At 40.1% G+C, this 21,970-nt stretch overlaps 1 protein-coding gene across 3 annotated transcripts in view; it reads right to left on the bottom strand.

Moving 5' to 3' along the window:
• The window catches only part of adarb1b (adenosine deaminase RNA specific B1b), a 181,409-nt gene that overhangs the window by 54,963 nt on the left and 104,476 nt on the right, over positions 1–21,970 (bottom strand). For 2 of the 3 annotated variants that reach the window (XM_037789130.1, XM_037789129.1), the window contains one exon: positions 8,972–9,010. Coding sequence is in view for 1 of the 3 variants with exons in the window: in XM_037789128.1 (XP_037645056.1) it covers positions 7,228–7,327 (100 nt within the window). In the remaining 2 variants the exon portion in view is untranslated. Of the gene's footprint in view, positions 1–7,227; positions 7,567–8,971; positions 9,011–21,970 lie in introns of those variants that run through there. The other variant, XM_037789128.1, reaches the window with a different exon arrangement.

Here is a 21,970-nt window from a genome sequence, read left to right as displayed (position 1 = left end):
ACACGAATCCCTGCTTACGTCTCTAGGGCCGTGAAGTGTCTCTTCGGCAGCTAAACACACCTCGGCGGTTTGTGCATTCTCGCTACAATGTTTTTTTCCCCCCCTCTGTCAGTCTGTTAGAGTCATTAGCAGCATGCTAATCAAGGCTAATTACATTGAGATAGGCAGAGACAACTCATTTCTTATCGTGACAGAGTGCCGCCGCTGTGCCTGACAATGTTGTGCCACTAAATAAGACGCTGCTTTTAATCACCAGTGTTTTTTTTGTTGTTGTTAGGTAAATGAATGCGACCGTGTTTTCTATTTGATTTCTATTGTTACTTCTGTCAAATGTTAATCGGTCTGTCGGAGCTTTTTCAGAGGTTCTAAATCTAATTTTTGTGTCTCTACATGCATCGGCTTTGGTTATTCTAAAGGGCAGGGAAACAGCAAAATCAATTAAGAAACTGTGTTTAGTATTATGTTATTCCAAATGGTAATGATAAAATCATTTTAAAGCAATGGATGTAAGGACAAGTGAATATTCTAAGAGAAAAGGGAAGGGAAAAGAGCAGGAGGGTTTGGAATGAAGAGAGAAGAGGAAGGAAAGAAAGGTGGGTGCGTGAAACGGGAGGAAGGGTATTTGAGAAGAGAAAATGCGAAAACAGAGTCTTGTTGTAGGCAAAGTCTCTTCCACGGCGATGGATTGTAAGCGTCAGGCGGTGCAGATCCCCCCCTCTCTCTGCCCCCCTCTTCAAGTTATAAAAGCTCATTTTGGAGATTTTGCTGGCACGGCAGAAAAGGCCTCTGTTCCCCATTTTCCATATTTCATATACGGCCCATTGGCAAGCATCGTCTACGAGTGTCATGGCTTGGCACATTTATGAGAGATGCATTGGAGAGCTTATCACTTGGAAGATATGCTTAAGTTCAGCGTTTTGAAAGTCACTGTGCACTCTACGGTAATTCCCTTATAAAGCAGAGGTAAATTATGATCACCTATATGGTTACGCCTTCAACAAATACGAGTATACACAACTGAAAGCGTGAGTCAGAGTTGCAGCTTGCACAACAAAAAATAATAATAACACATCTGATTTACATAGATCTATGTAAATAAAATCGCTACAAAAAACTAGGTTAAGGGTGCAGTGTGTAGGATCTGGCGTGGCGACATCTAGCGGTGAGGTTGCAGATTGCAACCAACTGAAACTTCTCTCGTGTGCTGAACGTGTAGGAGAACTACAGTGGCCGACGCAAAAACACGAAAGGCCCTCTCTAGAGCTCTAGAGTTTGATTTGTCCTTTCTGGGCTACTGTAGAAACATGGCAGCCGGCTCTGTGACGAGGACCTGCTCTGTATGTAGATATAAACGGCTCATTCTAAGGTAAAAAAAAACACAACAATTCTTATTTTCGGGTGATTATACACTAAAGAAAACATTAATATTATATTCCATTTTCAGCCAATTGAACGCCCTAGTTGTTACACACTGTTCATTTAATTAAAAAGGAAATGGAACAAAATATTAGGACAAGGAATACAAAAAATAATAGGAGAATATAAAATGGCATTTATTAGCATTATTCGACTACCATAACACTGCAGTGAGATGTAAAGAGCCATCAATAGACTTTTTCAGAATTGACAAAATAGACATAAATGGGCCCCTTTGCATTTCCTGTTGCAATTTTTGTTAAAGATCCAATATCATAAAAAAAGTGAGATTTCATGTTTTTTTTTATTATAAAGCAGGTTTAAGTGCTGTATAAATACTGTGAAAGTATCGAAACGCTCAATCCATGGGGAAATACACACAGCCCGTATTCAGAAACTCTGCATTTGAAACAAACTGTCAGGATTTCTGTCCATTTGTGATGTCAAAAAATATACAATATTTAGACTCTTTACACAGATTTAAACATATATATTCTAAATGTTTCCCAGTTTATTTCCTGTTGCAGTGTATGTAAATAACATCAGCTGACAGGAAGTAAACATGGACCCAATCTGTTGCGTAGTATCGCAATTCTGTTGCAATTCTGTCGCAATTCCGTCGAAATGCGCTAAAACAGAGCGTTTCAGACAGAGGGTGAATACAGGCATATTCAGGCTGACAGCATGAGGAAAATAAAGTGTTTTTTGAACATTACAGCATGCAAACATGTTCTAGTAGAAACACAAAATACAAGTATGAACCTGAAAATGAGCACGATATGGGACCTTTAATGACAGTAAGCCAGCGTGAACAATACCAGGACCTTGAAACTGAAGCAGCTAAGTAGTGATGCACCGATACTGATCCTGGATAGGATATTGGAGACAATGGGGCTGATCTATTCAATTTAATTCTGTTTATATACTCTATACATTATATACTTTTATAGAATTTTAATTCCTGTTTAAATTTTGACCAATTTGTTGCTGCATTAAAAAGGTTTAAATACTCTCCCTTTAAGTTACATTTTTAACAGATAAAAATGTGCTATTAATTTGCGATTAATCTTAATTAATCATGCAAAATCATGCAATTAATCGGAATATATATTTCAATTGATTGACAGCCCTACATAATTCCCAACATTGCTCAACAAACCTTCAACCTGGTCTAATTAACCAAAATAATTGAAAACACCTGTGCTGTGTTCAGGGCCCTTAAATGTTCCTAAACAGGGTAAAGAATGATTGAACTCCTTTTGTATGTGTCACCAGCTAAGTAGTCACATTATTCGGGTAATTACTGGAAGTTTGAATGAAACGCATACGACAAATTGCACACGCAGCCTAAGGGTAATGTCCTCTTTGTGTTCAAATGTGTCATACAACAGCAGACACATGCACACTTTCCAACTGAGCTGAATTAACATAGCATTTCATCAAAGTGAGCTCTGTCAGTGGGGCGGAACAAGTACTATAGAAGCTACAGATGCACATTAGTTGAATATTAATCACAATCGCGGTTTTGGCTTCCCACAATTATATGAACATGATCGACTGCGATATCGATGTTTAAAGGTCCCATATTGTGCTCATTTTCAGGTTGATACTTGTATTTTGTGTTTCTACTAGAACATGTTTACATGCTGTAATGTTAAAAAAAATCTTTATTTTCCTCATACTGTCAGCCTGAATATACCTGTATTTACCCTCTGCCTGAAACGCTCCGTTTTAGTGCATTTCAACGGAATTGCAATGGAATTGCGTTGCTAGGCAACAGTGTGGGTCCATGTTTACTTCTTGTCAGCTGCTGTTATTTACAAACACTGCAACAGGAAATAAACTGGGACTCATTTAGAATGTTTACATTTAAAACTGAAATTGTCTAAATAGTGTAAATTTGTGACATCACAAATGGACAGAAATCCTAACGGCTTGTTTCAAATGCACAATTTCTAAATACAGGCTGTGTGTTTTTCCGTATATTGAGCGTTTTGATAGTTTAACAGTATTTTTTATACCACTTAAACCTGCTTTAGTATAATGTACAATACCTGAAAATCTCCTTTTTTAAAATATGGGACCTTTAAAATGCGTTCTCCGCTCATAGAAAACTCTGCTGCAAAAATCGATCTACTTGCGATGGCAAATTATGACCCTATCATGATGCGTTCAAATGTAATCTTGTAAAATGTAGTTTTGGGTGAGAAACTTGAACAAATGCAGTTGTTTGAAGGACACGTTTTCACAGCAATATAAAATAGATAATAGAGAGGGAAATATGAAAACTTCCTAACACTTGCTCTGAGCAGCTTGAAATACATCATTAAAACTAATAATGCCAAGATTTTTTTTTAATCAAATAAATATTTAAAATAGATATAATATATAAAATGCAATCATTTATTGATTTTATCTTATTATTTTTTATATTATTTATCATCAGAATTTGTTTTTGACGGTTGGAATGAAACACAAGATGGAAGTGAAAGCAGCGCTCTGTTTTTTTAAAGGTCCCATATCGTGCTCATTTTCAGGCTCATACTTGTATTTTGTGTTTCTACTAGAACATGTTTACATGCTTTAATGTTCAAAAAACACTTTCTTTTCCTACTGTCTGCCTGAATTTACCTGTATTTACCCTGTCTGAAACACTCCATTTTAGTGCATTTCAACGGAATTGCAATGAAATTGCAATGGAATTGCGTTGCTGGGCAACAGTTTGGGTCCATGTTTACTTCCTGTCAGATGATGTTATTTACATCCACTGCAACAGGAAATAAACTAGGACACATTTAGAATGTTTATGTTTAAAACCGTGTAATGGTCTAAATATTGCACAATTTCTGAATACGGGCTGAGCGTATTTCTTTGTATATTGAGCGTTTCGATAGTTTAGCAGTATGTATAAAGCACTTAACCCTGCTTTATAATGTAAAAGACCTGAAAACCTAATTTTTTACAATATGGGTCCTTTAAATGTAAAAACAAATATTTTGTCCCTAAAATCTATGAACGATCGTAATAAATAATCGTGATTATCATTTCGGCCATAATTGTGCAGTCCTAATAGAAGCATGCACACATTAGGATTTGTGTTCAGTGTATGACACAAGCAGTGTGGATCAGTGTTTGATGGCTCAAACTCAGCTCACCCGGGTCAACCCCTGTATCGACACGTTGAAGTGTCCTTGTGGAAGACGCTAATCTGCACTTACTGTAATGGACTACCCAGTCTAGCGGCGCCGACTGTGACCTCACCGACAAGGAAACCGAGCAACGAGATTTTCTCGAGTCAGTGTCACATTATGATTGTCTTAAGTAAGCCTGTGACCTCGTCCTCACGGCGTTAGCGTTAGCTGCTAACCCCGATGGGCACTAAAGCTAAAGCACTAAGCAACTTATCAGGAGGCTTCCGGCGCGGGGGGCATTAAAGCTGACCGAGAGGAGCGAGTAGAGCAACATTGGCTCAAAGTCCTGCTTAGTCATCGCTTCTCTCAGTGTGGTGAAAAAAAAGTGCCACTTTCATTCCTCTGGTGATAAGGGGGAGAGTGAAAAGGCCGGGAATCAGACCTGTGTAATGCTGATGGACGTAGTCAGTCTCTGAGTGAGCGGGGCTCCAGTGCGAGTCGTTGGGGGGGGAACTGGAAATGCAGCATCAGCAGTGGTGGATTTACTTGGATGAATGGACTCGGCTCGGCGAGGATGGAGGCGGTGGTGGTGGTGGTGGGGGGGAGTTTGGAGGGTGGTGGGTGTCAAAGCAAGTGGCTGAGACATGGCTAATACTGCCAGTGAGCTGTGGCCACCTAAGTAATTACTACCTTTGCTGTTAGGCTAATCCCCCTGAGCAGAGCAGCAAGCTCAGGAGAGAAAAGCTTAGAGCCTCTGTGGGGCTCCCGTCACCCGACTTCTTCTATTACACAGAGACACCGACCTGTCTCACTCAGAGAGAGAGAGAGAGAGAGAGATCCACTCTACTCAATAGATCTACAATCATGCTGATCCTTCAAAACATTCATAAACATACACACGTGTGTTTAATCAAAACAGATGAGTATATCTCATTTTTTTTTTTTTTTTTTAAATTTAGGCTTCCATTGACACTGAATATAGAATGGAAATATGTGGCCGAAATATGGACTTGGACTTGCATTTATATAGATCTTTTCTAGTCTTCCGACCACTCAAAGCGCTTTACACTACATGTCAACATTCACCCATTCACACACCGACGGCTCAGACATCGGGAGCAATTTAGGGGTTAAGTGCCTTGCTCAAGGACACTTCGACATGTCACAGGAGGAGCCGGGGATCGAACCTCCGAGCTTCCAATTAGTGGACGACCTGCTCTACCTATGTATATATCTACCGTATGATAATACATAATATAAACAAGAGGATAGTCACATCATGGAAAAACAGAAGACGAAGCTTTTTTTAGTCCCCATGCGAACACTAGTTGTAGATGTTTTCTGATGGTATTCTACTGGTTAAGACACACATCCATAGAGTACTTGTTATGACCACGGTTAGAATCCGGCCATCCCCATCTCCCCCCCACCCCCCTCTCAATATTTCCTGTCCTCTACTGTCTCCTGTTAATAACGTGCTAAAATTTAATCATAGGTATAATTATATATATACATATATATATATATATATATATATATATATATATATATATATATATATATGTATATATATAGGTATATTTCTCCAATTATATATGTGAATACACATGCAGTTCATATGGTTAATAATTTAGTGATTGGACCGTCAACTAACAGGGGATTAAATATCTAGAATTTATGTTTCAATGGTTATAAATATAATAAATTTAAATAGAAGACGAAGCTGACAAATATTAGCACAATTGAGAAATCACATTTAAACCATATGTTGACCTTTATTTGGAGGGATCAGCGGTGACTTGGGTCAAGCGTGACGTCCTTTGTAACGATTGTCTTCTTGATATTATTGCGAGATAAAAAAAGTAGGGATGCACCGATACCGATACTAGATCGGATATCGGTGACAGCGTGGCTGACCTATTCAATTCAATTCTATATTTATATACTATATACATTATATACTGGAATTTTAATTTAATTTTTTGACCAAATTGTTGCTGCATTAAAAAGGTTTACACTTGAATTGTAATTCCTGTTCATTTTTAAGATTTTTTTACCAAGTTGTTGGTGTACGAGTTATTATTTTAATAATAAATAACAATTTGGTAAATTTATACTTATGTATTTATTTGTTACATTTTCTTTTACAAAGTTAGGAAAGTAAGTCAAGCCTGATGTTGTCTTACACATAACAGAATGATCCCACTGACTTCCACAGTGAGGCATACAGCTTATTTATTAAACACTGGTATCGGATCGGTACTCGGTATCGGCCGATACCCAAGTATCAGTATCGGGACTGAAAAAGTCGGACCGGGCATCCCTAATAAAAAGTTAATTTTGACAAGACACATTTTCAATGCAAATAAACACAACTTCAAATTGCAACCGATGAGACGTCTCCACATGTAAACCACCACAGAAAACAGAAAACAAACTGACTGCTGAGCAGGTTTACTAACCACAACAAAAAGGAACACATACTGTGCGTCAGTGTAAAGAACAGATTCCAGAGCAGTCTGCTGATGCTGTTGACAACTTCAAACTTCACAGAAACTAATTGTTTTAAAACAGCAAGAGAGCAGCTCTCCTCTCTTGCCGGTTATCAAACATGGAAAAAAAAAGAAGTCTCCAACCAGTCAGCTTGGCATCACATCTCTGCTGCTGCGAGGGGGTTTACCTTTGCGTTCGGAGCGTTTCTTGCGCCTCCTCTTGAACCTGCGTCGGATCAGGCAGTAATAGGAGCCCAGATTCTGCGCTCCGTTGGTAAGAAGGGCCATGGCTTGGTCAGCACTTAACCACTGTTAGCAAAATCAACTAAACAGCTCTCTTTGCAGCACTAGACTAACCTGGAGCAGATCTGCTGGGATCTCACCGTGAACACATGGTCTACCTGTCCTTCACGCTCGTCCGGTGTGTGTGTGCCGTCAAGCTGTAATGATATTCAGAACTCCACACACCTGCAGCGTTTCTTTCTTTCTACTCCCTCGTATCCGAAACTCTCGTTCCCTCCCTCCCTTCTTCCCTCCCTTTCCTCCTCCCCCTCGCCGTTTCTCTCCTCTGTTGACTTCATGTCTGCCCTATCAGTAGTCAGAGAGGGGGAGGAGATGGGGTAGGGTGTGAAAAAAAAGGGAGGGGACTAGCAGAGGAGGGAGGCTCGGGTGGGAATTAACGCAGGGAATCGAACTCTCAAAGTCACGGACGTGTCCGATAAGCAAAAAACCTCTCACATCCCAGGTCAAAACGCAACTCCAATATGCTCACACATTCACTACGTACACACATGTGACATTCAAACCTGCTAATATAAAAATGTAAATTAAATCACCCTTGCAATGTTGGAATCAGTTTTCACCTCACCCTTTTACTCCAACTTTAAGATTTTTATATGTATCATGCTTGTATTCCCTCTCTACTGACGTACCTCACCGGGAGTGAAAGGGATGAGAGGCATCTCAGAAAAGAAGCACTCTGCCTACCTCTAGTGGTGATCCTCTGCAATTACACCTGTGATGAAACCACATCTTCCAAGCCACCGAGGACTCACTAATGCTTAAGCTGATGATTATTGTGGCTGGCTGAGAATTGTTATTAAAGCAGCAGTGGGTCGTATTGGAGCAAATATGATTAAAAAACCCCCACTATTTTTATAAAAACGGTCACTATATCCTGACAGTAGTGCATGAGACAGGGAATGTGAACAAAATCAGGTGGTGCAGGTGCAGAAGTCTAGTTTTCCCTCAGAAAACATGAATGATGCCAAAAACATTCTGACTACCATCGCTTTAAAGGTCCCATATCATGCTCATTTTCAGGTTCATACTTTTATTTTGGGTTTCTACTAGAACATGTTTACATGCTGTAATTTTCAAAAAACACATTATTTTCCTTGTACTGTCTGCCTGAATATACCTGTGTTTACCCTCTGTCTGAAATACTCTGTTTTAGTGCATTTCAACAGAATTGCATTGCTAGGCAACAGCTTGGGTCCATGATTACTTCCTGTCAGCTGATGTCAACTGCAACAGGAAATAAACTGGGACACATTTAGAATGTTTACGTTTAAAACCGCGCGATTGGTCTAAATGTTGCATATTTGTGACATCACAAATGGACAGAAATCCTAACGGCTTGTTTCAAACGCACAATTTCTGAATACGGGCTGTGTGTATTTCTCTGTATATTGAGCGTTTTGATAGTTTAATAGTATTTATATAGCACTTAAACCTGCTTTATAATGTAAAAGACCTGAAAATCTCACTTTTTACAATATGGGAACTTAAAAGACATGCTCGTTTTGTTGACAAATGGTGCACTAAAAGCCTTCATTTAGCCACTTCAACCAATGTAGACAAAGACAGAACGAAACAAGAAAAGTGAGTGCAACAACAGAAATGGAAAAAGTAGAGAGATAAAACACTCACCTTTGGCTCTGTTGTGTAGTCTGCGATCGGAAAGAAAACCTGATGGAAAGAAAGAGAAGATGTTCCAAGTAAGTAAACAGCCGAGTTACTGTCAAAGATCTGGATTACTGACAGTACAAAGGGTGCAACCAAGTTAGTGGATGGATACAGAGGGCAAGTAAAGGTACACACACTAGATTAACCCTCCATTAGTGGTGAATATTAAGCCAGCTTTCCACAACAGACGATCTTTGCCAGCCATGAACTGGCTGAATCGTTCCAAAAGCTGGTGTTTCTGGCCCGTCGCAGCCATTGTCTGAAGGGACGGTATGCAGGTTTTTCCACTGAGCGTTACTGGATCTATTAATTTAGCTGGAAAACTGATTTTTTTTCCCTTCTAATTAATTCATTGCAATATAATATAAAGTGCTACAGTGCTTCCCTGCAAGCACAGCATTTGGCAAAAAACAAGGCCCTTATTAAGAAATGTGATGTGGTGGTTTATGTGGCCAGTCGTTACACTGATCTGAACCAGACCAAACAAACACATTACTAAAATGATTTCTCTGGAAAATAAACAGGCTAAATGAAAACAAAAGTTCCAGACATCAGAATAACCCCAACTGACAAAGCTTTCAATGTCCCTTCGACTAACCAAAGAGACTTCTAAGTTCTATAACATTCACTATTTGACCATCCAACTGGAATTTTAGACTAGATACATATTCATGTTAGATTAATACCGCTGCAGTCTGCAGCATGCCACACGGATGCACATGTAACATGGAGCAAATGTGAGCGTGTACCGTAACACTATATATGATTTCCTTGTTTTGGCTATACTTTATAACAGTGGTTCCCAACCTGGGGTCCGGGCCCCCCTCAGGGTGGCGCCAAAGATCATAGGGATTGCACGAGGATTTGTCTGCTCTGAAGTTGTCAAAATTAGATTTGCACATTTATAACTAAAATCATAGTAACACATTTACTAAATCGTTTATACCAAAGTCTGAAGATAAACTTATTTAAAAAGATATTTTTTTAGCTTCTTAGTAGGCCATATTCAGTTTAAACCTAGTATCTGTGTACAGTTTCAGATAAAGATCAGGCTACACTAATATTATCAGCATTATACTATTTGTAGAATTAGATTCAAGGAAAAAGGTTGTAACCACTGCTTTACAACACTGGCTTTTAAATAAAACAGTGACTAAGTTTCCATGCACACTAATATTCCACTATTATTCCGAATATGACAATATTCGAAATTTGATAGGCGTCATGCAAACAGCATATTCTGTTTGAATATTCTAAATTAGGCCTTATTCTGAATGGAGCATTTGCCGATTAAAGGTCCCATATCGTGCTCATTGTCAGGTTCATACTTATATTTTGTGTTTCTACTAGAACATGTTTACATGCTGTAATGTTAAAAAAAACAGCTTTATTTTCCTCATACAGTCTGCCTGAATATGCCTGTATTTACCCTCTGTCTGAAACGCTCCGTTTTAGTGCATTTCAACGGAATTGCGTTGCTAGGCAACAGTTTGGGTCCATGTTTACTTCCTGTCAGCTGATGTCATTTACATCCACTGGAACAGGAAATAAACTGGGACACATTAAGAATGTTTACGTTTAAAACCGTGTAATGGTCTAAATATTGTATATTTATGACATCACAAATGGACAGAAATCCTGATGGCTTGTTTCAAATGCACAATTTCTGAATACGGGCTGTGCATATTTCTCTGTATATTGAACGTTTCAATACTTTCACAGTATCTATAAAACACTTAAACCTGCTTTATACTATAACAGACATGACAATCTCACTTTTTACAATATGGGACCTTTAAGACATGTGGGATATGCCGATATTATTCAGGTTTTAGGAGCATTCTTTGGAGCAGTGCATTCGGAATATGCGTCTCAATTTGGAGTTTTTACCACAGTTTGTGATACACGGCCTCTTGCCTGTTCAGGGCTGGCTCAAACACAAACAAACTAGCCGACAGTTTGCAGAGATGCATGCCCAAAAGAAAAGCCCACATTTCTGGTCGGAGGGAGAAACACACCTACTTTTAAACATTATGAAAGACTTGGATATCAACAGGTTTTTGATTATTTGTAAATATCCCAAGTAGGAATATTGTCTTATTCAGAGTTAGGACATGATAATTTGTGCATGTAAACGTAGTCAGTGACTATGAGTTAGGGTGGTATTAGAAGGGTTTGAGGGTATAAGAAGGTGTCTACATCTATATTGGCAGACTTGTTGCCCTTTTTCTACTAAGTCCCTCCGTTTTTGGAAGATGTACCATAGCAAGAGGATGATTCTAGACATTCAGACAAGGCAACCAAAGAGTTTTTAAAGCACAAACCCCTGTTGTTGTTCATGACTAGGTAAGATAAATATCTTCCTTTACCAGTGCAACGAAGATGGACTTTTTTTTACTAGTATTATACTTTATAAATATTGCAATTCCGAATCTGATTTCTGCACATGAACCCTCCAAAAATGCAAGTGGAAAAATTACTTGAAGCTCACAGACCAAACATAACAGAAAAAAGACCTTAAAGGTCCCATATTGTTAAAAAGTGAGACTTTTATATTATAAAGTAGGTTTAAGTGTTATATAAATACTGTTAAACTATCAAAACGCTCAATATATGGAGAATTACAAACAGCCCGTATTCAGAAATTGTGAAAACAATGCTGATTGAAACAAGCTGTTAGGATTTCTGTCCATTTGTGATGTCACAAATATACAATATTTAGACCATTACGCGATTTTAAACGTAAACATTCTAAACGTGTCCCAGTTTATTTCCTGTTGCAGTGTATGTAAATTACATCAGCTGACAGGAAGTAAACATGATCCCAAACTGTTGCCCAGCAACGCAATTCCGTTGAAATGCACTAAAACAGAGCATTTCAGACAGAGGGTAAATACAGGTATATTCAGGCAGACAGTATGAGGAAAATAAAGTTAACATTACAGCATGTTCTAGTAGAAACCCAAAATAAAAGTATGAACCTGAAAATGAGCACGATATGGGACCTTTAAAGCTCCAAAGCCTTACTGGTAGATACAGCAGAGACGAGGAGGGGGAGAAGAAATAGAGACATAAAAGCTCGAGAAGAGTAAAAGAAATAAGAGGGGAGGATATCGAGAAAACCCCTGAGTGAGAACGTAAGATAAAGAACCAGGAAACGAAGAGTGGGAGATGAAGCTATGAGGAAAGGTAAGATGAGGTGAGGAGTAATCTTCCTATAAAAAAAGAAAAGAAGGGTTGTCTTGATCCAAAAGTAGGATTTGGAACCTCTGAGGGTCGTTTAAGGTCAACAAGGCTGTCTTCACTGCTGCCCGACTCCACCACAGCTCTCCTCCCACTGCTCCATATATAAAACGTTCTCAAAAAAACAAATTGAGAGACTTTTGGGTAGAGGTTTGCCAATTAAGCACATGTAGTTAAACTGAGCAGAAAGAGAGAGAGAGAAAGGCAGAAAGAAGAAAACGAGACAGCGACTGAGAAATGGTCGAACGGAGAGGAAAAAAAAAATGACTATAAAAAAAAAGGCAGATGGTTTGAGCAAAAAAAAAAAGAGCCAGCCAAAAGATTTGGGATAAGAGTTGTGGGGTTCTCCAGATGTGAATTCATTCATGCTTCTGTGTGGAAGCCAACGATAACTATTGGCTGGCCAAGTCTCACCACAACTGCCTTGTTTTTGTTTTGCTTTGTTTTTCTGAGAAAGAGACTAAAGTCAGTCCACTTCCTTTAGTGTTTTAATTTATAGAGCAAAAGACATGCAGACATGGGAGAATAGCCTCGCATGCCCCACAGAGGCACATGTTGTTCATCCACAGGCAGAGATTTTACCCACTCCTCTCTCTCTCTTGGCATTTTCGACACATCCTGAAAGAGGAAAGAGGCTGTGGTTACCCAGCCTGACTTTTAAAGGCGTTCCAGACTTCAAATAACAGCTCGACTCCTGGTGGCCTCCGCAGTGGTTAGACTGAGAAACACAACCATTGACAAAAACAACCTCTTAAACTGTTTCACAGGCGAGCGGTCCAGGCTACTGTGGTGAGCCCATCTGTTGGTTCATACCGTAGATGTGCTCACCGTCAACTAAAAAGAACCAAGCTCTAAAAATAGACTCAGTGGGAACAGCTTTTTTTTAATTTTCAAGCCACTTTCAGGGATGCAGAATTGTAAGAGCTCAGTATTAGCTGGTTAAATCGTGCTTCACTAGTACTGGCTTGGAAGATTCCACCTCCTAACTTGTGTTAAACTACCACAGACGATGTAATAAAGAAATGCACAGAAATATACTGGAACTAGAAAGGCACTCGGAATGCGCAGACCTTCGCCAATGCCGTTTCCTTAAGTGAAAAATGATGCGTGTATCCGCCCCGTGATTCGGATCCGCTCCAAAATGTAATGGGTTCTAACTTAGCCCATGCTCCACCCTTCCTCCATGTTACATGAAAATCAGGCTAGTAGTTTTAGGGCTGCCTCCTCTTCTTCCATTAGTCGACTAATTGGCCGCTTTGGTTTTAGTCCGATATGTTATTTTTTAATGCTTTCTTCATGTTGAATGACTTACTTCCAAGTAACTTATGAGCACATCTCTGGTAAACACAAGATTTAAAGTGATGCTTTTTGCTGTATGTGGAGAAACTCAGTTTCACAGATCTGTCGATTAAATCAACTGATCGATTAGTCAACAAAATGGTATGACAGTTAAGGCCCAGACACACCAACCAGACATCACAAACCAAGCGGCGACGAAGGCCACCAGTTGCGTCGCCTCACGTCACCTTTGCCTGACGTTGCACTTGAAAACACCACAAAGACTACAGCCGGCGGCCAACTACCACGTACGTACGATCTGTGACTGTGTGAGATGAAATAACTCTCCCTACCAGCAGGCGGCGGTAGTCTGTATTCGTCATTCAAAAAGGGAAACCAGAAGACCGAGGACGGCGGATATACAAGCCGTTGTTTTGATACGTACATGAAACAAAGCGGCGTTTACACGACTATTTTCACACCGCTCTCACTCACCACTTAGCTTCATTCCAGACGGCCATGTGGTTGTGAAAACATCCGTATGTTTTGAATGATCAGATGAGATGAAGATGAAAAATGAGAAGAGCCTTCTGTGTTTTTTCTTTTGACTTTACTCGTTGGCTTGCTTTCCTCACTTCCGTTTCTCTTCTCGTGCACTGATTCTTCCGCCAATCAGGGTGATTTCTCTGACTGACGGCTGCCGTCGCCGCCGCTTCAACACGCTGAATCGTCTCAAAAACAGGCAGACTAGAGCTGACAGTGCAGGACACATTGAAAAAACTAGACCGACGAATGCCCACCGAGGGCCACAAACTGTCAGGCTTTAGGCGATAAAACTACAACCTCTTTAGATTTACACACCGTCACATCCCTAGTGCTGGTGTGGTTAGTACATTTGCAGCTGATTTGCAGCCAGACAATAATGGAGTCAGGTGAAATTAGCATGGAAGACGTCTATTGATGATTAGGCTATACCAGAGGTCAGCAATCTTTACTACCAAAAGAGCTATTTTAGGCAAAAAAAAGCAATCTGTCTGGAGCAGCAAAACATTTGAGCATTGTGATGAAGGTAACACAGTTTATAGTCTAAGCATATAGTATATAAGTCTGATGCAGTGAGGGCCAAAGTGCAAATGTACTACGGAGTATTAAGGCCATATTGAGGGGAAAAAAATTGGAGATTTACAGAATAAAGTCATAATATTACGAGAAAAAAGTCGTAATATCAAAAGAATAAAGTCATAATATTACGAGAAAAAAGTCGTAATATCAAAAGAATAAAGTCATAACTTTACGAGAAAAAAAGTCGTAATATTACGAGAATAAAGTCATAACTTTAGGAGAAAAAAAGTCGTAATATTACGAGAATAAAGTCATAACTTTACGAGAAAAAAAGTCGTAATATTACGAGAATAAAGTCATAACTTTACGAGAAAAAAAGTCGTAATATTACGAGAATAAAGTCATAACTTTACGAGAAAAAAAGTCGTAATATTACGAGAATAAAGTCATAACTTTAGGAGAAAAAAAGTCGCAATATTACGAGAATACAGTCATAACTTTACGAGAAAAAAAGAAAATAACACGTTAAATTACTACTTTATAATTTCAGGACTTTATTTTCATATTCCGACTTTTTTTCTCGTAAACCTATGACTTTATTTTCATAATATAAGGACTTTATTCTCGAAATCTCAGATTTATTTTTTTTCCTCAAAGTGGCCCTAACACTCCGTCGTACCGTCGTACCATAGACCTCCAACAATGATTAATAAAAATGAAAATGTAAACAAAACACAGTTATTCATTTCCATTTTCAAAAATCTACAGGGAGCCACTGGAGAGGGACTAAAGGGCCGCAGGTTGCTGACCCCTGGGCTATACCATGTTACTAGTTATAACACATTACAATTTAATAAAAAATTTAACTATAGGGCAAACAACAGCATTGTTTTGCATTTTGTGTCCTTTGAATAAAAGACTACTTTTTCAGTCACATATTTTCATCATTCAAGTTTTGTTAGAATTATTGTTATAATATCGTATCGTATCGAGATTGTGAACCCAATATCGTGTATCGTATGGTATCGTGAGCTGAGTGAATCGTCACACCCCTAGTGATCAACCATGTCAATAGATGATACTAGTGGGTGTAGTAGGCCCCTATTGACCCACATCTATGGGGCTTATATGGACTGACAACGCCTATTTAATAGCCTGACAACAGTCTGATCGGCTGAACTGAACGGACATCCGGAGCAGAAGAAGAGTATAAAAACCAAACCTTGGAGTATTCCCGCGGATGCTGATGAAATAAAAAAAAAAAGAGAATTTTTTAGTCTCTTAAAGACCTGTGTGTTTCAGCTGCACGTCGGATCAGTTATCATTGTGGAAAACAAACACGTAGGTATGAGTATGAGTGTCCTGCGATCCCTGAATACCTAAACCTGAAAGCGGATGAAAAATGTCCTGACGAAGAGTGGAGTTCCATTGCCTTGTGAGGAAGTCCCGTTCCTAAAGCAATACTCCCTGAACTTCATCTTGTGAACAGAGTTTTGGCAAAGATTTAGAGAGAGAGAGGGGGGGTTGCATTTGAGAAGATTAGTAGGGGAGCGCCTTTTAGAGCTTTGGAGTGAGTTTGTGTGTGGTCATATTAGGGTCCTATGGTCTTTGAGGACTGGAGTGGAGGGACAGTTGACTTGACATAAGTGATGAGGAAAAAGACAGCAGAGACCGGGCTGGACAAGAATCAAGTCAGAGAGGTTGATTATGAAAGAGAAAGATGATGAAAGAGAGACAGAAAGTCAGTCAACTGCGTGCGACAAGAGGAGTGCGTGACTGTAAACCTCGACTCCCGGTCTTCAGCCAAAAATTAGGCCAATGGCTCAGTAACCACTAGCCCCGCAAACACACACACACACACACACACAGGCTAGCCAGTGTCCTGAGAGCCATTAAACGCTCCCCCCTCCCTGTGACCTAGCTTTTTCTCACACATGCATACACAGGGACAATTTTAATTAATCCATCATTTAATTATGTGTGTGTGTGTGTGTGAGTGATTGTACTGTGATTGATTGTGTGTATGGATGTGTGTGTGTGTGTATATATGTATAAAAATGCAAGGGAGAGAGAAGCTGCATCACCGTGCACTATATTTGTCCTCCCCTTGTGAACGTCTGGCAGTGTTTTTGTTCTGCTGACTTCAGTCCAGCAGAGGGCAGCACTGCTACAAGGTAATTAAACATTATGCAGCATGCACACACACAGAGGACGGAGAATGTTTTTGCATTTGCTTGAACATCATAATCAAATTTTCACACACACAAACACTGCTGCAACCGCTCACATATGTTACGCTGCTCTGTCCTTGAAGGTAAGATCTGTGAATGGTATAGTGTAAAGTTTCCTTACAGAGATAGTATAGTGAGGGATGCACTGTGAAACACATCTTTGCAGAATTCTTTTGCCCAATTTATTATGGAAGTGTATTTGAGACAAATTTGAGAGAAATAGGCACAAGCCAGAGCAGAAGGTGCTGACTAAGAGAACACATCGGATCAAGTGCTCTCATCACATGTACACACTAAGATGGTTTTAGAACGGCTGCCAAAATCACACTGTCCTGGCAGCGCCGGGAAGAAGCCAACAACCTACCCACATGCTGAATGCAATAAAACAGAAATGATCAGAGGACATTTCTTACTCAATTCTGTACTATTTGACTAAAAAGATGTTTTATAACCTTTAGAAAACGTGATATCTATGGTGGTTCGGTGGTTTCCGTCTGTATTTCCAGCACGGTTCTGTGGTTTTCCCTGCACTGCTTTTCTGTATTCATATCCACGTTCTGTGCACCGCTTCAAGGAAATGGATTCAGTGATGCTGAATTGAAGAATCCCGGGTAGTGCATGTTAGACTGCATACTTGGCGATGGGTAGAATTCCAAATGCAAGGGATTAGAAGTGAATTTCTAGTCTTATTTGCGATGGTCCAGGGGCTCTACGGATTTTGTGTTGCCAAAACCATTTTGGTCGCATGAAGTGTTAAGAAGTGTCACGGTCTCTAGGGCAAAGTGTTCTCTAATATTTTGGGGCCAGGGACACCTTATAGAGGAGAACATTTTCCAAAGACCCCCTCTTTATCCTAACAAAGATTAAGTTCACAATTGTACTCTTAGATTCCAGATTTGTATTCTAAAAATTTTCAACCTTCAGACCTGTTTCATAGTGATAAACAGAAACATTTCAATTTGAATCATGTGAAGATAAGATGAGATAATCTTTTATTAGTCCCACAGTGGAGACATTTGCAATGTTATTGAATGTTAAAGTGTCAGTGGCAGAATGTTTTTGGCATTATTGGGCAAAAAAATCCGTAATAACCTTTCAGCATATTGTAATTCAAGTGTTCTGAGAGAGACTTCTGCTCCTCCTCATAGCTCTGTTTTCAGGCTTTAGAAAATCTAGCCCATGACGGAAGACTTTGGCCAATCACAGGTCATTTCAGAGAGAGAGAGCGTTCCTATTGGCTGTTCATTCAACGGAGGTGGATGTCAATCACTCGCAAACTCTGATCAAACTGTCAAACTAGGCAGCCCTGATCAAATATGAATCAGTATTCTGTTACTGTAATGCCTGTTTAGCTGTAAAATGAGAAAGTTTGCTCTGGCTGGTGGGCGGTGCTTGGTTATTTCCTCAACTGATCTCATTATGGCGGCTGGGTCACAAACTTTCTCATTAATAATAAATAATAAATCACATTTATAATGAAATGAAATGGCCATTATGAAAGGCAAGCACTATGTAGAAAGAAAGGGGCTGACAACAGCAGCAGCGCCACAGCAGAAACGCTGCCAGTGTGGACACCACAGGCGTGAGAGACACAGCACTTCAGCGAGGTAGCCGTAAACCCGGGGGTGTGTTGGCTTTCTTAAAAAAAAACACAAATGAGGGAATATACACACTCAAATACACAGTACCACACAACCGTCTAAGAATTATCTATAAACAAACCAGTCTGCCAAAAATAATCTTGCGACTTCTAGTAGCTTCCACAAATCTGATTATCCACAATATTTCACAAACCCCATTGCTTATTTTGCGTCATTTACCAGCTGCTATATTCTACTGGCAGTCTCTCTAAACAGGAGCCTGCTTCTGTTTTTAAATAAGAGGGCCTGTACATAGGAATGACTTAATTCTTCCTATGGGAGTTCCCTTTAGTTCCCAAGTCTACCGTGAACTCCCACAGCTGGGTGTGGTCCCCCTCTTTAACCAGCTCTCCGCCTGGGACAGATCTGCTCCACTGCTTGTGGCTTTGGGTGTTTTTGGCTGACCATCAGTGGTGTGTGTGTGTGTGTGTGTGTACGTGTCTTGTGTGCATGTGTGATCAACGTAAGCATGAGGGGAACAATGGGCGGCTGTGTGTTAGACCCACGGGCAATACATATCCACCTGAAGGGCAAAGCCAACAAGCTGGAACAAAGGAAGGGTGGGATAAGGGCGTCGGACTTCAAGCCACACAGTCTGCGTTCACACTGCAGGTCCTTAATGGTTGTTTATGACGTGATACACTCTTTTATTGCATACCTACATAAAAACCCACAAAATGGCATTACACACGTGTATATAAATAACGAAAGGAATCATATCACCTCTAACTCCCGTGCTTCTCCAGATTCCTTTGAGATTTGACAACCCGAGGTGAATACCAATCAAGCTGAGCCGTTTTGATTTTGTTCCTTCCACAGTTGTCATGTTGCTCCTCAGCCCGAACTGCTGCAAACAACATTTTGACAACAATCTCTGGGAAATTCTGCTAAGATTTGCATGTTGTCATGGCAACACGGACAAAATCCAAGTGGGTTTTTCACGTTGCAGGTAGGCTGTATGGCTCTGAATGTGATTTTTGGAATATTCTGGCTCAATTTAGTGAAAAAACTTTGCATCAGATCACAGGTTCGGGGGGAAAAAGCATCATTGAGATACTCCCAGTTAGAGTGTGAACATGGCACGTAATTGCGTATGAACAGAAATCACCTGACATTGTAAATCAACTGACAATGAGCAGGTTTTTCTCTGCTCAAGGATGTTTTAATAGTGAATTGATGCGGCTGGCTGGCAGTATCCATGCATACCTTGTGCCCTCGTCAAACCACAGACACACACACACACACGTTACTTACTCATAATCTACAACAGCATTTTTGATCCTGCTTCCCGTCATGCCGAACCGCGGTACATTTCTCCTCACCTTTAATAGCCCTCCCTCTCTTTATTATATGTTACAACATAGATGTCAGCACTTTTCTCTTATGACGAATGAGCCTCTTTTCTCAGCCAATTTATCTTTCTACCCTGCTGGGAGCCCTTGTTGATGGCACAACCTTCCATTTCCTGCGTTACGGAGAAGAAGAGGGGGAAACTTGAGGTCACGGGGCGAGAGAAATAGATCTGGTCGCAGAGGGGGAAAAGAGCGGAAAATATGAGTATTTTAATTAACAAGGCAAGGACAGACGTACTGAGGTGGAGTGAGACGGACAGAGAAATAAGACTGACAGGACATGTTTAAAGATGCCACAAAAAACCCCTCCATAATCAGCTCACTTTAAAATGTCAGTGCTACCCTCAGATAGTGAAACACAAACTAATGGAAGCCTGCCCTGAAACTATTGGATTGAATACACAACAGACACTTACTCAAAAGGTTTTTACTGCACTGCAATGCGGTGTGACATTGAGGATAATGACTGCACTCACGCGCACACACACACACACACATGGAGACAGAGACCCACATGTGACTGCGGAAAAACACCTCTGAATGCACAAAGAAACGTGGAGGTGAGCAGGTGGGGTCATTCACAGTTTAAAATGACATTTCAGATCTGTGGGTAAAGCATATTCTTTAAAAATGACTCACATGACCATTCTCAAAATGACATATATGAGTGTTTTATCAAATCTGCCACCCCGATTGGTCAAAGAACAAATACAGTTTGTAGGAATATGTATGTTATATTTGTAGTTCCAGCAAACAGCTATATTGGTAATGATAAGCTCACCAAAGTAATAGAGTGGTGCAGGAATGAGTCTAAAAAACAGAAAGTGAGTTAGCATTTCAGCACTTCCGGTTTATGTCTCGAAGTCAATGGGTTAGATGCCTGAAATAAGATCTGTGGTTAAACACAAGCTTCTACGATATAAAATACGTCAGTAAATATCCCACTTGTACATTTTGAAGCCTTAACGTGTCTTAAAAAAGGTGGTTGCTAACAAGTGGCTAAATGAGACTACTAAACATCATCGCGGTGACTCGTCCTCCTTTACAGCCTTGTTGTGTATACTCACGCTCATGTGACCGTGGAGTAGCTCGTTTATAGCCTAACGTTAGCTTTTTACTTCTGGCGATTGCATTCATTCTTCAAAAATCATAAAAGCGGTGATCATTCATGAAGATTATCTTGCTGAACAAAATGTGTAAGTATCATAAGCGTTTGTTACAGTTACGGTTGTAGCGTCGGCCGTTTTGACCACGGAGATGAGAGCGACGGCTGGCTTGACCGCACGTTACCGCGATACGATAACGTTTCCTGTCCGTGACAGAGTTAGCATGCAGCTTTAGCCGTGATGTCTAGCTCTGCTTTTCCTGTCAATGTGTGAAACCCAAAGTGTTTCCATCCTTTACTGGATGTGTAGTGTTTACCACGCTGGATTTAACATGGGAGGTTTCAGGTCGTGTCCACATGGACCCTCCGCTGTTTTGTACTTACTCGTCTCGGCTAGCTGCGACCAGCTGTGGTTTGTTTTGGTTGACGGATACGGAACGGATATGACGTCACGTTACTCAGACTACAACAATTAAAGCGGTGACTTCCTTCTACCTCCGCATAGACTCAAATGAAGCAAATCTATTCATTCTGGTATTAAAAAATCTATTTGAGAATCGTAAAAAAAAAAATTGCGATACTGAATCGATTTTTTTCCCACCCCTAGAAATTTCCCATTTGCTATTTTCCAGCTAGGTAGCACGACAAGAGGGCACCTGAAAACAGTGTGAACAAACTGCTGCTGTTTCTCTGGTGGGGACAATGTACATTAAAAAAGGTGTACAATCACGGCAAAGAACAAGAGGCAGCGTATGAAATGACGGTCAGGTGGTCCAGACTTAATCATGTTCACTCCAAAGTGTTTGATTTGTACCGTTTACTTTTTGGTACAACATCCCACAGGAAAGCGCCAGATCTTTTCCAAAAATCTGGTTGCCCGTGCAGTTCCAACTGTGTTTGCCTGGGAAACCATTACTGTCTAGCCCCCCTTGCATATATTCCGGACTTCATGCAATATGCAAACTGTTGTAAGACTTGAAAGTCGCTGAACAAACTCATAATGTCCGATTACTGCTGTGTAGTACGCCTTTAAACAACAAAGAGCCACATAC

The sequence above is a fragment of the Sebastes umbrosus genome, chromosome 13 (genome assembly GCF_015220745.1).
Source record: "Sebastes umbrosus isolate fSebUmb1 chromosome 13, fSebUmb1.pri, whole genome shotgun sequence".
In the NCBI taxonomy this organism is placed as follows: domain Eukaryota; kingdom Metazoa; phylum Chordata; class Actinopteri; order Perciformes; family Sebastidae; genus Sebastes; species Sebastes umbrosus.
This window is presented reverse-complemented; position numbering and strand designations above follow the sequence as displayed.